Here is a 17,811-nt window from a genome sequence, read left to right as displayed (position 1 = left end):
ATAAGTGATAAATTTAACATAATATTAGAGAAAAGGTCATGAATTTGAAACTTGATTCTATACTCTATTCTATTTAATTAAATATTTTAAGTATTAGGTTATCTATTAAGAAAAAATTTAACCTATATGTAAAAAGAGTGTTAAGATATAAAATAAATAATAAAATTTACATCTTTATTCCTATTAGCTTAAGTTTTTGAAACAAATGGTGATATGTCTAAAAAAACCTATTACGTACCGTGTTTTCTTATTTTCTGATAAACAAAATAATGTATGACAGTTCATTTATATATTTCTTTTTTTTAATAAATCAGAGACGGCAGGAATATTAGGAAGGAAAATGCTGTTGTGCCGCTTCTATTTGCCCGCTTTGGATGACCGCTTGAGGTGGCACTACGCGTGTAACGTGATGTGGAACATGATGTGGACGGACAAAACGTATTCCCTTCCCGAGTAAGGAGAACCCATCTGTGGCATCCATCCGTGGCATCCATCTCCCCCACCTGGCCCACCATAACAACTCCGACCACCACCATAACGACTTCGACCACCACCATAACGAACTTCGACCACCGTAACGACTCTGGCGACGGAAGGATCCAAAGATTCCGTACTATCATTTCTTATTTTCATGCAGAAAAGAATGAGGCCATCTGCCTCCGTTCTGCCCCACTTGCCCCCACCACCCTAACGACTCCGACCACCACCATAAAGAACGGCGACCATCACCGTACTGGGCGCCCCATCTACGGCGTCACGACAGATCCCGACCCATCCATCTACGGCGCCATGTGAGTTGAGAAACCCATCGAACCACTTGCCCCTGCACCTACCATCACGGCAACGACCACCATTTTGATCAGCCCCATCTCCGGCAACTTTTGGGTCCACCGATTGACGCCACAAGCTCGACCCCCACGCTGGCTGAAGGTAAAGATGATTTTCGGATTTGTGTTTTTTCTTTCTTAGCATTTACATTTATCAGATCATCCATCTCCTTCATCATTTACATTTTTCTTGCCTTAATCTAATGGGTAATACATGCTAACAGACAGATTATATTATAGCATACGACTGAATAGATTATTATGTATGTCAGGACTAAGTGTATTTTGATTTTGATTTAGTTAGGAACAGCTTATAATTACATACTTAAGTTTCGAAACTTAACATATGAAGCAACTACAATAAATCACAACTTTCAGTCACTTACCAAGAAATAGATACATTTTTTATTTAATTTCATTTCAGCTAGTGTGTTGGATTTGGTAATTTAACAATCATTTTGACTGAAAATTTATCACATGCTTCAACATTGTTGTATCTTGTAATATAAAATAAAATTATATTCTAATTCAATTTGTTGGATACTACTTGTAGGTTCGCCAAGGTTGAGTTGATATGGCTTCCTTAGTAGAGTTATCGGATAATGAATATGATGAAGTAGTGGTTGATGATAGTCCTATTAATGATGAAGGTGGCGAAGCACCCGAGGTTGATGATGGTGTCGAAGAACCGAAGGTTGGAATGACCTTTTTCTAGTAAGGAAGAAGTTCGGTCTTACTATATGAAGTATGCTAAGCAGAAAGAGTTCAGGGTGCGAAGAAGGAATTCTAGACAAAGTGAGGACGGGAAGGTTAGATGGTTTACATTAGTATGTGCGCGGCAAGGCATAACAAAGAGTCAGGCTTCCAATATCCTCAGGCCAAGACAAACGGAGAGGGTAGGGTGCAAAGCAAGAGTTAATTCAGTTTTGAATGAGGACGGCGGATACACCTTGTCCAGTGTCATATTGGATCACACACATTATTGTAGTCTGGGAAAATCCAGACACTTTAGATGTTTCAAGAAGGTAGATGGGAGGGTTAAAAAAAGGCTTGAAATAAATGATGAGGCCGGAATACGTACGTCAAAGACTTTCAAGAGTGTAGTTGTTGAAGCGGGGGGTTATGAGAATGTGCCATTTGGGAAGAAAGAATGTCGAAACTATATTGAGAAAGCACGACAACTTCGCCTCGGAGTTGGAGGCGTTGAAGCTCTAATGAACTACTTCCAGGATATGCAAAAAAAAAAAAAATGCTGACTTTTATTATGCGATCAATGTGGGTGCTGACATGAGGTTAAATAATGTCTTTTGGGCAGATGCCTGAAGTAGAGCTGCATATCAATCATTCGGAGATGTGATCACTTTTGATACAACATACCTTACCAATGCCTATAAAATACCTTTTGCACCATTTGTTAGTGTCAACCATCATGGTCAGTCAATCTTATTTGGGTGTGGATTGATATCCAATGAGGATGCACATACTTTTGAGTGGTTGTTTGAGTCATGGTTGAAATGTATAAATAACTAACCACCAAATGCAATCATTACCGACCAAGACAAGGCGATGCAACTTGCAATTGCAAGGGTGTTCCCATCGTCGAGGCATCACTTTTGTTTGTGGCATATCATGAAGAAGTTTCCAGAGAAATTCGGGTCACATTCTCAATATAACGACATCAAGAGTAGTCTACACAAATGTGTGTATGACTCGTTAAGTGAGAATGAGTTTGAAGAAGGATGGTGCGAAATGCTTGACACGTATGATCTACGCGATAATGGTTGGTTGGGATCTCTTTATGTTGATAGGCGGTTTTGGGTGCCAGCGTACGTTAAATGCACGTTTTGGGCTGAAATGTCAACTACACAACATGGTGAAGGCATAAATGCATTTTTTTATGACTACGTTCACTCTAGGACCAAATTGAAACAATTTGTTAAGCAGTATGATTCAGCCTTTATGAGGAAGGCAAAGAATGAACGAATTGCTGACTTCAGTTTATTTAACACTGAGATTCCTTGCATCTCCCGCTATCCTATCGAGAAGCAATTTCAAAATACATATACAATTGCCAAGTTTAAGGAAGTCCAAGAAGAATTCCGAGGGTTTTTATATTTGAGTCACTCGTATTTAGGGGGCGATGGTGCAAAATATGTGTAAGTTGTCGCGGACGAGATTGAAGTGAGTGATGGATTCATTAAACGTGTAAACTACAATGTGAGTGTAAAGGAAGTAGATCCCCTAAATATTGCATGCAGTTGCAAATTGTTTGAGTTTAAGAGAATATTATGCAGACATGCTCTTCGTATTCTGGTACAGTTAGGCAAGACTGAAGTACCACAAATATACATTTTGGCTTGTTGGAGGAAGGATATAAAGAGAGATTATTTGAATGTAAAAAGTAGTTATGAGGCGACAAGCAACCCTGTGAGAAAAAGGTTTGATCGGATCCAAAGTTGCTTCCACTCATTGTGTTCAAATGCCGCAAAGACAGAGAGAAACTGTGTGAAATTGATTGGTCAGCTAGAACAATTAAAGCAAGAGTACCCGGATGATGACTCCTATGAAGGTACCACCACACCTGGACAAGTTACGTCCATGGATGGCACGAGAGGCAAAGTTCTTAGTCCATTGGTGGTTTGGAGTAAAGGGAGACCACCAAGTAAGAGAAAAATGCATCCAGTTGAGAAGACTCTCAAGAAACCGAGCACTAGGAGGAGATTGCCCACAACTGAGGTTGTATATTGTTCCATAATTTTCTGAACATATGTACATTAACTTTGCAAGAAAATATTACTATTTTTATAATTTTCCAATCATATAGTTGTTTGAGTCATGTTAGAATTTCCATTTTATAAGTCTTTAGTGGTTGTTTGTAAGATACATTAACAATTTGTGAGTATTACTGACCATATTAATAGATTATTATGGATTTATGTTGGTATGCATAGAGGAGTCGTCAATTATGTAGAGAAGATAGACCTATGTACAGTGTATCATACCAACAAGATGAAGTGCTTCAAACCCAGGTATACTAAGTGACTCAAGTGTTCTTTATTTTTATGTGTTTTTTTTTCTTTCCTTTATGTATAGGATCAAGCAAATTGATATTTTGTAATTTTTCAAGGTATCCTGTCTATATGATCAAGGAAGCCAGGTTTGGACACATGCGCCGAAATTTTTTTATACTCCTTCGACTACTCCTCCACCTCCAGTAGAAACGTAACCTAGGCGATTGAATCTATCAGATCAAGATGATCTATACGAGCCTAGATGGTGGCAGCCATGATGGTGATCTCTTTCAGTTGGATATAAGTGTATAGAAGCTAAGAAACTGGTATTATGTTCAGGTTGTATAGAATCTAAGAAACTGGAACTTTTCCAGCTTGTATTTTGTGTATTTTGATCAAGTTGTATAGAATCTAAGAAACTGGAATTCCACAGCTTGTTTTTTGTAAGAAACAAAAACTTTTCCAGCTTGTATTTTGTGTATTTTGATCAGGTTGTATAGAATCTAAGATACTGGAATTTAACTATTTGTATTTTGTAAGAAACTTACATTTTCCAGCTTGTATTTTGAACTGAAATTGTAATTTTTCATTTGGATATAAGTGTATTTTGATCGGCTTGTGTAATTTTAATAAACTGAAATTTTCCAGCATGTATTTTGTAAGTTTCTTACATTTTCCAGCTTGTATTTTGAAAGAACCTGAAACTTTTCATCTGTATTTTAGTGTATTTTGATCGGCTTGTGTAATTCTAATAAACTGGAATTTTCCAGCATGTATTTTGTAAGTTTTTTACATTTTCCAGCTTGTATTTTGAAAGAACCTGAAACTTTTCAGCTGTATTTTAGTGTATTTTGATCGGCTTGTGTAATTCTAATAAACTGGAATTTTCCAGCATGTATTTTGTAAGTTTCTTACATTTTCCAGCTTGTATTTTGAAAGAACCTAAAACTTTTCAGCTGTATTTTAGTGTATTTTGATCGGCTTGTGTAATTCTAATAAACTGGAATTTTCCAGCATGTATTTTGTAAGTTTCTTACATTTTCTAGCTTGTATTTTGAAAGAACCTGAAACTTTTCAGCTGTATTTTAGTGTATTTTGATCGGCTTGTGTAATTCTAATAAACTGGAATTTTCCAGCATGTATTTTGTAAGTTTCTTACATTTTCCAACTTGTATTTTGAAAGAACCTGAAACTTTTCAGCTGTATTTTAGTGTATTTTGATCGGCTTGTGTAATTCTAATAAACTGGAATTTTCCAGCATGTATTTTGTAAGTTTCTTACATTTTCCAGCTTGTATTTTGAAAGAACCTGAAACTTTTCAGCTGTATTTTAGTGTATTTTGTCTGACCTATGTACATTTTCCAGCTTGTATTTTGTAAGAAACTGATACTATTTCAGTTGCAAGAAACTACATTTTGATCAGGTTGTATTATTCTTGGAAACAAAAATTTGACATGTACATTGTGTAAGTTCAAGGTCTCAAACCAAGTACAAAGAGTTACACTAAAATACACAAAGCTTCCACATACATTGAGAATATTCAAGGTCTCAAACCGAGTACAAAGAGTTACACCAAATACTATTCAGTTTTCACAAAATAGAAACAGCTGCCACAAAATAGAAACAACTGCTACAAAATACAAACAGATTCTCCAAAATACAAATAGCTGCTACCATCTACAAACAGCTGCCACAAACAGCTTTCACAAAGCTACAAAGACTTTCCTAGTTGCTAACTTCTAAAACTAGGTGAAACATTTTCCTTTCGACCAACCACAATTGGATATAAGTATCCCAAAAAAGAATAGCCATGACAATGAAATTGTTAGCACATAGGTAGCCTTCTCCAGTTGCCTCTTGCGCCTCTCAGCCTCTATTTATAGTCGATGATGCAAGGATTGGATATCCCTTGATGCTTGGATCTTTTCAACTTCAACTTTTAATTTCTCAACATTGTGTTGTAATCGTTTGATCGTCTTTTGGCAATATGCTGGAATTTCAGAGTCATCCCAGCAGAAGTATCCACAAGACTTTCCAAACTGCAAGAACCAATTCCCAGTTAAATTATAACAATAAACATGACTATCAACAAGAATGAGATACGAGGGCGAGAAGAAAATATTTTACCATATAGTTTTGACATCCAAAAAACCACCGCCCATCATTTTCCTTCGTATGCACAGTTCTTTGACAAGCTTTCATTCCACAGTAACAAATTGGATACTCAATTATTGACTTTCCTTTGGACAGATCACTATTTCCACTATGTGACTCAGACATTGCTGTTTATATACAAATACATTCGGTTTTTGTAAATAGGAATAATAATTTGGGTTCTCGGAAACAGAAAAAAAAATTAAAAAGAATTAAGGTAAATGAAGTCGACCTGGATTTTTTCCTGATTGATAAGTAACCACAATCATTAAAAACCTCAAACTGCATATTCCAAGTAGACAGGTCGTATACAAGAGAGATACCACAACTAGAATGAGGATAAGATAAAAGATAATCATGCAACTTCAGCACCTTAAATATTTTACAAGTAGTCCAAAGGAGTAGAGGAATGGAAAAAAGTCTTCAGGAAGTAACCCAAGAAAACTCAACCCAGATTCTCCAATAATAATATATAATACATATAACTCCACCCAGATTCTTCCATTCCCTCTCTAAATCCCTATGTATGATTGCAATACTCAATCTAGATGTTGGCATGAGCTCAGCTCAACTAAAATTTATCATGCTGTAGCTGGGTAGAGCTTGACTCTATTAAACAAGCAAACCAAGCTTCAAATCAAGCCAATCACTAGGACATCAAACATCACAAAAAATAATTCTAAGGAATATATAAGTCACTAAAAAGATATTAATTTAGGTTCTTTCAAACCCCAAAACATATAATTATTCACTCAGACAAGTTTGCCTACTCTGTTTCTTTTATTTCTCATTTGATATCAGAAATTACTTACAGAAATACAATGGCCCATTTGGTACCAATAACTAGCTAAACTCACAATGATAATGCTACAGAACCAATGACCGAGATGACTCCAATTGATGGACTTCAGCAAATAAGCTTAATCATACCAAACTCACAATTATAACCCAGATTGTTTAAGTTAACAAATTCCCACAACAATAACAATAAACATACCCATTCGGAGGTGAATAATCATGGGTAACTCAGAAATCGTGCCCTAGGTTACAATGGTAATGGAAGCATATTTCCTATCAGAAACCCTAACCCTATGGATGCAATTGAAGACCTAAAAATGAAAAAAACATAGAAATCTTAACAAAAATACTTCAACTAACAGTCACAAGCTAATTTCTACTCTCAAATATTTTGAACAAACCGAAAGCATCATCTATCTATAGATCTGTAGCATCGAAAGGGAGAAATTGGTAGATGTTACCATTAACAACCCAAAAATCAAGAGGGAGCCGGTGTTCGGCGACGGAACGCACTCGTGGAGGAGGGTAGCTCTGCCGCCGTGACGGAACGCTCTTGGGGAGGAGGGTAGAGAAAAACGGTGCTGCGGGCCCGATCTTGTCGAGGAGGGAAATGCTGGTCGGCGATGGAACCACTCCTGACGGTGTTCTACGATTGAACGGCGAAGGGGACAGCAAGGGAAGCCACGACGACTACAGGGTGAAAGGACGATGACTAGAGGGTGAAAGGGTTTCGGAACAAATGGGTTCAGTCGATTCCGTTTTCCATTTTGAATCTATTTTTTTTTTAAATAATTTGTCACGTGGCGTGCCAAGTCAAGCGGTCACCAATAGGCGGCACTGTAGCACGACCCAAGAACAAGAGTTCGACAACAAAAAACTAAACGTACGCATATTATGGTTATCGGGACTCGTGGATTGTATTCAATTAGTAATCTCAGTCCCCGGACTTACTTTGGTAAGTAAGTTGGAAGATAATCTTCACAATTTGAAACAAAAGAATATTGGCAGTTTCGGAAAGGAATTTTAGCTTTTGGCTTTTTTTTTTTTGTTTTTACAATTATTCTTATCTTATTTAATTATTAAAATTTTTTAAATTTTTATACAAAATAAAATAAAAAATTTAATTTTTTTAATTTTAAAACAAAAATAATATTAAAAATATATATTCTAATAATATTTTATTTAATTTTTTTTTTCAATTCATCTTATTTCAACAAATAAGGCCTAGACTATCATCCATGCACTTTCGCATCATCTGTCTGTTTGCTCTAATTGGATTATATAAGAGATGATTTTTTTTTTCTTTTTTCTTTCAATTTTCTAGTCTGAGAGGGAAAAAAAATAATTACATGATCCACTATTAGTAATTAAATAGATCAATATTATTTAAATTCTCGGCTAAAGTGAAAGAAAGAAAACATATAAAATTAATTGTACTACATTTTGCGAGAATTTAATATTTAAAAAATTCATTTCATATGTTTATAATATATATCTTTCATTATAGTGTTTAGAGTTTAAAAAAAAAAAAAACAAGAACTTATAAAAAGATATTAATCCGCCCAAAAACCACATCAACTAGTAATTCATCACTAATGGATCACAAATTCGGATAACACGAAAAAAATAATATATATATATATATATTTATAGGATTATTTAGATTTTCTCCGATCGCCCACCAACCTAGGTGATCTTCTCCCTCCTTTACGACAGGATACTAACCAACAAAACAAAACATATAGATGGTAAGCAGCAAGACATTCAATTTAGAGATAACTAGATTGACACAGAAATAATGTTAGATATAGTTATAGATTGGGAAAATGCCGCATATTCATTTTAATAAAGAGTGAAGTCTATTATTAAAAATTAATTTTTTTCATATGAATTTTATATTTATTTACTTTTTTAAAAAAAGAATATGCGGCGACACTTGTATACTTTATGACTGTAAATATCATTTTTCTAAACACATTACGCAATTTTGATAGTATTTGATACTGTACTCTTATATACGTGTAGAATTTTTTATTATTATAAGCTCGCATGAGTATTAAATATTATGTCCATTTCTTTGAAAACTCAAACCATCTGCATGCATTGGTCAAGCAATATTGTAGTTAGTCCAAATTGGTCCTCCATGTTAGTTAAGATCGAGCTTGTAATTAGCCAGATGAACTACCATTGGCACAGCTTAAAATGCTGTACGTGTTAGGAAAAGGCAGCTAAGGGGGCCCCTAGCTTTTGCAAAAGCAAATTAAAACTTGTAAGACCGAACCATACTTACGTGCAAATAATTACTTATATATAAATACTATTAATATATATCTCAATGCTTTAACACAAAGAGACATGAAGATTGCCTTTAAAAAACATGATAAGGTCGATGATGCCCAACAGAATGTAATAAGTTATAACATTCTCAATCATTTAAAGCCGAAAGCGTACGTAAGAGACAAATCGATGGAGGAATCTTTAGCTATTGTTTTTTTCATCATTATAGTATGATGCTCTCTTTTCTAATTTTAACTCCACAACTTTTTCCAACATGTGTTGGGCAGTTTGCACCTGTGCAAGTCTCACACCTTTAAAAAAAATAATTATTTTATATAGATTTCGAATTTATATATTTTTTTAAAAAAAAGAAAGATACAAAATTTCAACTCTAAGAATGTAAATATCATTTTCTTTTTCTTTTTTCTCTATTTTCAACAAATACCTATTTTATAGAGCTCGATATTCGTTGGTGAGGATATCATCGCAGATATCTGTACTCTCTAGAAATTGTATAGAAACACTGTAGAAATACAGAATAGAACCTTCTTTTCAATTGGGCCGTATGTGGATCACACTGAAAAAGAGGGCACTTAGGTTTTGACCCAAAAAGATCATGGTACCTAAAGCCCATATTAAATGGGCTTAAGCGGATGGTTTATTCTATTGTGTTCCTTGATGAGAATTGAAAAGTAATACCTTCGTCAAGAGAATATTTGGCCTCTAAAAATGGAAATTGTCCCTTGTCACTAGTAGTGATATTGGATTAGCTAATTGTGTTTTTTTTTTTTTTTGGGCACCGAGTATGCATGAACAATGTTACGACTAATCTCAGAGGTACACATGTTCTCGATAAAGAGTTTCCTATAAGTGCATTTTAGATAATTAAAAGAAAATATCTCTCAATCTGATGACCCCTAGAGATTATTTGCACTCAAGAGAATTTAAACTTTAGAGTTGGGAGAACCATACCTCTAAACTCAAGGCTTTTACCACTTGAGCTAACCTCTGAGGGTTGGATTAGCTAAAATTTCACCAAGGATGCTAGAATTTCTATTTTGATAATAACATTTGAAATGCACTCTACATTGACTAAGCTATTATTTTCTCCATATTTTTTGAAATGTTCTTATTTTTTTAATCTAGTCTTCTTACAGTAGTTTTAAAATAAAATAAATTTTTATTTCATTATGTAAATATGTCTTCATAGAAAAATATAATGCTCTTTCACCAGCACCTAGAAAAAACCAAAACTAATAAAATTTAAATAATAGATATCTTTCACAAAATAACCAAAAACTAGCAAATAACAAAATAACCAAAAACTAACAAATACCAATATTTAAGAGAGAGAGAGAGATTGAGAGAGAGAGAGAGGCACTGTTGGTCAAATGCACCATAACTAATCTAAAGTTGGCCAAAATAAATGGTTTTGGCTAAATTTCAGCTAGCCACGCATTTTCTAACATAATGCCAATGCTAAAAGAGACTCCATTTCTTACGCAATAATAACAACTTAGGCTGGCATTGGGTCCCATTGTTGTCGGGGAAAATAATGGTATCTGCCCAAGCAAATGACTCTTAACTACCCAATACTCTATTTTTGCTGTGGAGTTTTGTACCTTTTTTTTTTCTTTTTTTCTAGGACGGTGCCTGTGATTAAGTAGAGCACGTGATCAATTAGTTTAGCAGAGCCAGTCATATTGCTTGGGCCACTCAACTAATGTAACCATATTCAACATCAAATAACCACTACCCTAAATGTACAAAAAGAAGCATTAAAAACTCTTCTTGAAGAACATAATTAGATTATAGATGTTAATGTCGCGTTTTGCAAATTTTTAGACTAGACTCCAGCAACTAGAATATTCAATCTTGAGCACACAGATAATCGAAACCCTTGGTAAAGGTAAAGTTTAAAATCTCTTTTGTACTATTTGTATGTATTGAAGAAAATTGGTGAGGGGGTCAAGATATAGAGCATCACTTTATGGCGTGCCACTAATGTATCCGACCTAATCCCAGGCCGTACGTCTATGAAGTGTCCTAAATAAATCATGGTGGTTGTGTCCTATTAATTTGAGACAATAAAGAGCAAGTCAACCAACACATTGCATTAACATTCCCACGTGACTATCACCAGGCCGGAGGACCCAGATTTTATTTTCAATTTTCATAACATCACCATCCCTGGAGCTTGGGGGGATGTCCTGACAGATTTTCATTGATTACATCGCAAGAAAAATATATAAAACGACAACCATAAGAAAAAGTAGAGTAGGGATACAGTTTTTGATACTGTTCGTGAATTTTATAGTTTAATAAAATCGATTCTAATTAATTAATTGAGTTATTATATAATCATGTCATATTCGAACTGGCTTGCATCACCCGGTCGACTCTCAATATACCATCTAAGTCGGAAAAGTTGATCCATTATGTTAAAAAAAAATTCCATTAAACTATTTATAAGAATGTGAAAATCGAAAAAAATATTAAATCCATGAACCAAACATCTCAAAAATGTATTTCATAGCATCGATAATTTTTTAAATTCGTAACATATTTGAGTCACAGATTTCTTAAATCCTAACCGCTATTTTCAAATTCGATCCTCATAGTAGGAATTATTGAGATTTTAATCAAGATTTGATAATTCCACTTCCATCACAATATGCTTTGCATCTATTGGGAGAATTCAGCCCCCCTACCATCCACGTTATTCCACTTGTCATAGGCATCTCTTATCTCAGGTGCATAAAATGAGTATATCTCAAAGGAAAATGATAGAGTTACAATCCTCATACTTAAAATGATTTTTTTTTAATTTTTAATTTTACTTAATGATTAAGTAATTATTAATAAAATTATATATTTTTTTAATTTTTTTTAAGGATTAAGGATGTTAAAAAATTATTTAAAAGAAAATGATAAAAAAATAAAAAATTTCAAATCCTTTATAAGTAGTAAATGGGTAGTGATAGGATCATATCTCAAATGATCTATAAATAGTTTGAGTGTCTTCTCAAATAGACTATAAAAGCTAAAAGCTAAAAGGAAATGTGTCGCACAAGACAAATTGGCATGTTCCAAGAACTATGGTCTATCATTGTTGCCATGACACCCATCCTAATTGTATTGATTCAAGGTGCAGAACTGGGGGCAATAAGCTAACAGTTTGGAGTAATATGCAGACAAAGATCATCAGTGGACGCATGCAACTTGTTCATTTTCTTTTTATCTTCCACAGTTGCTCAGAAGAGGATTCTTTGCGAGTCACCAACGAGGACACGATGCAACATTGGCATGATGTTTTTTTTTTTTTTTTTTTTTTTTTAAATATTGATTGGATTTTCTGGATGAGTATTTGCCACGGTGACTCTATGGTTATGTTGCTGACTGTCTCGTTGATATGGTACCCCGTATTGTGCCACATGGTTTATTAAAAAAACTAAATATATTCAAAACTAAATAATCCGAAAACCAAAAAATAAAATTAAAATCCTAAATTTTCTAGTAGCATCTCTCTTTCTAGATAAATAAAAAAGGGGGTCTTTGAACAGAAAAAGCTTTTCCTAAGAAATGCACAACAGTCAGAAGCACGGCATTGGGGATGTCATAACGATGCATATCAGGGAAACATAAACAAAAATACAGTAGTGCTCATAAAGACACGTTACTCTTTCAACCTGACTAAAACCTTTTGAAGCTTTTTATGAGCATAATGAGATGAAATTCCAAATTTCAATGGGAAAGCAAGGGTCAGCGTGAAGTAAACGGGTTTGGATTCAACTTTTCAAACAAATGTTGAGAGTTTGCACATGACATGCTGCTAACCCCAACACTATTTATCTTGATAAAGCACGGCTCAGGCATTATAAAAGTGACCCCAATAATGGAATATGGGTTGGCCATTCAGGTCCCCACGGGGATCTCAGTTAGGGCCTGCGACCTTGATCGCAGTTTCAGGAGATTACAGGTAGATGACTCTCTCCTAGGTGAAAGGACTTATTATTTTTTTTTTTTTTTCACGAGGAATCCGGAGACCTGGCCATTAAAAAACACCGGTTTTTCACCTGAGACGCGGTTTACATTCAAAAGTTCAAACTTTAGTCGAATTACTTGTCATTTGATTTGGAGTACACTGCATATATTGCCACAACATAAGAGGGATTATTAAAATGAGAAATGATATTTATAATCGTGATTGTGCAAGCAGCGTTCAGTCGTTTTGAAAAAAATAAATTAATATAAGATCCACATAAAAAAAAAATTATTTTTATAACTTTTTTTTATTCATTCCATGCAAACGTTTACATCCCGCTTACATGTACCGACTGCATGTAGCAGTTCTGTATTAAAATTTTCCACCATAGACTGGAAATTGGTAGTTCTATTTCAGACATCGAGCAACTAAGAAACCAGAGAGGTTTGCTCTGTGCACATCGATGCTCATGGGTATTCTAATATGGGACTAATCGAATCCCATCCTCAGGCATCTCCCTGAAAGAAGAAATTGCAAACATGTCTATCCAAACAACGTATCAGAAAAAAGACTCCCAGAGAGACCAAGGCTTGTCATTTATCCATCACAGACGGATTCAACAAATGAGATGAGAAGGAATTGATCTGAATTTAGATAATCAAATACAAATAAAATGTTCATGATTATACCATAAATAGGAAAGGAATAAGAAATAAAGTATGATATCAAAGAGAGACACAACAACAATAAAACCCACAAACATGAAGCAGCAGCAGAAAGTGCTGCCTGTCTTTGTACCAAGCACTGAATTATGGTCTCCAGTTTTCATCCCTATACATGCACTTTTTCTGCAACCCTACTCTTCCACTGCAAATTTTATTTCACAACTCAAAAATATCCATAACAATTCAAATAAATGCTGGAGCGACTTTCTCCTCTCACCATTCTCTCTTCGTTGTCTCTCTCTCTCCCTCTATCTTTCGCCTCTTCCCTACTTCTTTGACAACAATGCTGGATATCATTTCTAGAGCTGCGACACACCCTTTTACGTTCTCTATGTTTATCCTTCCTCCATGAGCGGCGAGAATCGCCCAACGAGAAAGAAGAGTAGGTGGAGATAGAGCACAGGAAGAGGAAAAAGAAGCAATGGCCGTTCCCATTAATGTGACTTCTGCTCGTGGTTGACGAAAGGTTAAGAGGAAAATTCTCAAAAGAATCAGTAGAAAGGCGGTGGCGGAGGAGATGCATATGAAACTCCGGTGATTGGTGGCAAAGGCCCCTCGTATACGGGAGTCGGAGGTGGCGGGCTTTCATAAACAATTGGCGTTGGTGGTGACGGAGGGGGTGGAGAGGATTGGTAGTGAACTGGTGGGGGCGGAGAAGGTGAAGGTGTAGGTGGGGGTGGCGAATTGTAAACTGTAGGAGGCGGGGGTGGGGGTGGCAAGTAATGAACTGGTGGTGATGATGGTGGTGGTTCTACGCAAGGGGATGGCGATGGGGGAGGTGGTGGCGGTTCAACACAAGGTAAAGGCGATGGAGGAGGGGGAGGTGGAGAATAGACAGACGTTGGAGGCGTAGGAGATGGAGGCGGCGGCGGAGGAGGTGGGGGCGGAGGTGGTGAACTATAGTGTGGCATCGATGGCTGTGGGGACAACGAAGAAACTGGCGGTGGTGGAGAGACCACATAGTATGGAGTACGTGGCGGCGGGGAGGTCGGTGGTGCAGATTCAGGTGGCAGTGGTGGCGAAGGTGGTGGAGGAGATGGTTGGGGTGGTGACCGTGAAGTTGGAGGTGGAGGTGGGGGTGGCGAATGAACTGGTGGTGGCGGTGGAGGTGGAGCCAGGGAATACACTGGTGGGAAAGGTGGTGGCACTAAGACCGGTGGAGAAGGTGGCGATAGGACCGGTGGAAATGGTGGAGGCGTTAATACCGGTGGAAAAGGTGGCGATAGAACCGGTGGCGACGGTGGTGGCAATGAGACCGGTGGAAATGGTGGAGGCGATAATACCGGTGGAGACGGTGGTGGAGATGAGAGGACAGGCGGCGAAGGTGAAGGAAGAGGTGGAGAAGGCGGAGTGGGGGCAGGGAGAACGGGAGCGGAAGGGGAACATCTAAAGGAATTGCAATCCACAGGCTTAGACAAGAACGACTTACATTGCCCGGCGGACCTCTGGACCGGCCTATTGGGCAAGCAGTTCTTCTGGTCGCTGAAGTCCGGAAGGCTCAAGCACGTCGGTGGCTCACCAGTGAAGAAGTTATACGAGAAGGTGAAGTTCTGAAGACTCGGTAATTTACAGATACCGGCAGGGATTTTTCCGGACAGCAAGTTGTGGGCCACATTAAGCTGTTCAATGCTGACCAGGTTGCTAAAGGAGTCCGGTAATGGGCCCAATAGCTCGTTGAAACTCACGTCGAACACCGTCAAATTCGCGAGCAACCCAATTTGGACAGGCAAGCAAGATCTGAACCCGTTGTTCATCATGATGATCTCGTTGAGGTTGGACATGTTGCCTATGCTCGCCGGGATGCACCCGTGGAACTTGTTGTCGGCCAGCACTATCACCGACACCGGCGAGTTCCCGAAATTGTCTGGCAGATCGAACGTGAATCTGTTGTGATTGATGAAGATTGCGTCCAATGGCTTGTCGAACAGCTCCCTGGGTACAGTCCCTTCAAACTCATTGAACCTCAGATCCAGGAACTTGAGCTGCGGGAGGTTCAACACCACCTCTGGGAACTTACCGGCAAAGCGATTGTTACTGATATCAAGCTCGAACAAAAGCTTCAGGTTCTTGAACTTGTGCGGCACAGTACCACAAAACCTGTTCGAGTTAATGTGGAATAATGCAAGATCAACGAGTAGCCCGAGCTCCTCCGGCAAGTACCCAGCAATGTCACCGTGGTTAAGATCAATGCCGGCGACGGTTCGGATCTTGGGGTTATCAGGTGCAGGGGCACAGAACACCCCATTGTAGTTACAGACACTAGATCCAACCCAGTCACTGGTTAGATTGAAGGGATCAGATAGAATAGCTTGCTTCCAAGCTTGCAAAGCTATATAAGCATCTCTAAGTCTCGGGTTTTCGAAGACCAGAGATGGGTCAACGTAGACATTCTCACCTCTGTCGCCGAACTCGTCCCTGTAGTACAGGAGCTGACGCTGCCGGATGTACAAGGCCTCAGCGTCGGTAAGGCCTCCATTGGGGGTGATAAGGAGCCGTTCAGCGGCACAGACGGAGACTGTACCGAGAAAGAAAACAATGAGGAGCGAGAGATCAAAATGGGTGAAGAGGGTCGTCTTCTTCATCTCACATGAGAGACATCCAAGTTCTCAAACGCCACTCCCGTCCGCTCTCCTTTCCCTATATATCACAAAACTCTTCTCTGCAGGGAATTGCAAAATGGGTACTCGAGAAACGTTCACCTTGAGATCTGAGGGAAGTGTGGATAGAGGGAAATGGAATGGGAGGTTTCGTTTTGAACTTGAGGCAGAGGGAGGGAGAGAGAGAGAGGCAGTGGGAGGGAGGAGTAGAGGGAAGGGTTTTTTCCTAGGGGGAAATTTGGAGATGTGTGTCTGAAATAATTCATAAAAAAGACAGCTATGTCACAGCTCAATGCCCACCAGATTCTACATCTCGACTTTATTCTATAATTATTTTTATTCAAAAAAGAAAAGAAAAGATTTTGGTACAGATACCGTGTTTTTAAAAACAAATATAAAATTAGCAGCCCTAAGTTAGGACTCCTAATACCGCGTTCATGAGATAAATGAGATGTCTTCAATTATTTGATTGAATCATTTATTAAATAGATATAATATTTGATATTACATATAGTTTATATTGTCAAAAATTTATACAAATAATATTAAGTTTTATAGAATGAAAATGGTAACCTTACAGTTATCCTGATAGAGTGATATGATTTTATTATTTACTTAAAAATGAGTTGTAAAATAATTGTAGTTATATCATTACTCATTTACTCTTATAAAATATAGATAATGTGTCTATATATAATATCTATTATTGAAACACTTTAAGGTTTCGTTGGATTATATAATTTAGATAAGATAAGATATTTTATTAAAAATTAAATAAAATATTATTATAATATAATTTTTTAATATTTATTTTATTTTTAAATTAAAAAAATTAAATTATTTATTATATTTTATGTAAAAATTTTAAAAATTTATAATAATTAAATAAAATAAAATAAGATAATTTAATTTTATATAACTAAACTAACATAAGTAAAAATTAGTAGAATGAAAATTTTTCTCTCATCAAGAGAATGGTGGGAAATCAGATTCCCAAACAAAAATATTTCATCAAATTATCCAATAAAAACGCTGTCATAATGAAAAGTTGTCAATAGAGTAATCGGCGGCGCCGAATCCCGGTTTGGGATGACCGGAAAAGAAGGTCCGGTTGCTTTTTTGGAGTAAAATATTTGAACTTTAGCGGGGGAGCCCGAAATTGGCTGAGATCTAACGAGATTTATATGAATTTCGTATCACGAGATTTTAGATTTACATGGAGGGTGAAAGCGAGTGAGTGGATGTGGGTGTCAGGGTGACCTGAACCGACAGACTGACAGTAGTAAATTTACTCTATTTTTTAAAAAAGAAAAGGAAATTGTCAGAAAGCTTAGGGGTAGAGTCGTTAATTTATGTTTGTTGTGTTCCCCGTGTTTAATCAAAAAGATAAATCATATTTGTAATTATAGAGAATAAAAATAAAAAAAATAAATAAAT

General features: G+C 36.7%; 1 protein-coding gene across 1 annotated transcript; it reads right to left on the bottom strand.

The window, feature by feature from the left end:
• Positions 1-13,681: 13,681 nt before the first annotated feature.
• Positions 13,682-16,645, bottom strand: LOC122308319 (leucine-rich repeat extensin-like protein 4). The gene has a single exon (XM_043121580.1). The coding sequence runs from the start codon at positions 16,357-16,359 to the stop codon at positions 14,269-14,271; it is 2,091 nt and encodes a 696-aa protein (XP_042977514.1). The 5' UTR covers positions 16,360-16,645; the 3' UTR covers positions 13,682-14,268.
• Between the last annotated feature and the right edge of the window lie 1,166 nt (positions 16,646-17,811).

The sequence above is a fragment of the Carya illinoinensis genome, chromosome 4 (assembly GCF_018687715.1).
Source record: "Carya illinoinensis cultivar Pawnee chromosome 4, C.illinoinensisPawnee_v1, whole genome shotgun sequence".
Classification (NCBI taxonomy): Eukaryota; Viridiplantae; Streptophyta; class Magnoliopsida; order Fagales; family Juglandaceae; genus Carya; species Carya illinoinensis.
The sequence above is the reverse complement of the archived record's forward strand: the minus strand, read 5'-3'. Positions and strand labels throughout refer to the sequence as shown.

What these genes read in the sequence shown, in the direction of transcription:
- LOC122308319 (XM_043121580.1), bottom strand. Translation starts at nt 16,359, where the DNA reads ATGAAGAAGACGACCCTCTTCACCCATTTTGATCTCTCGCTCCTCATT.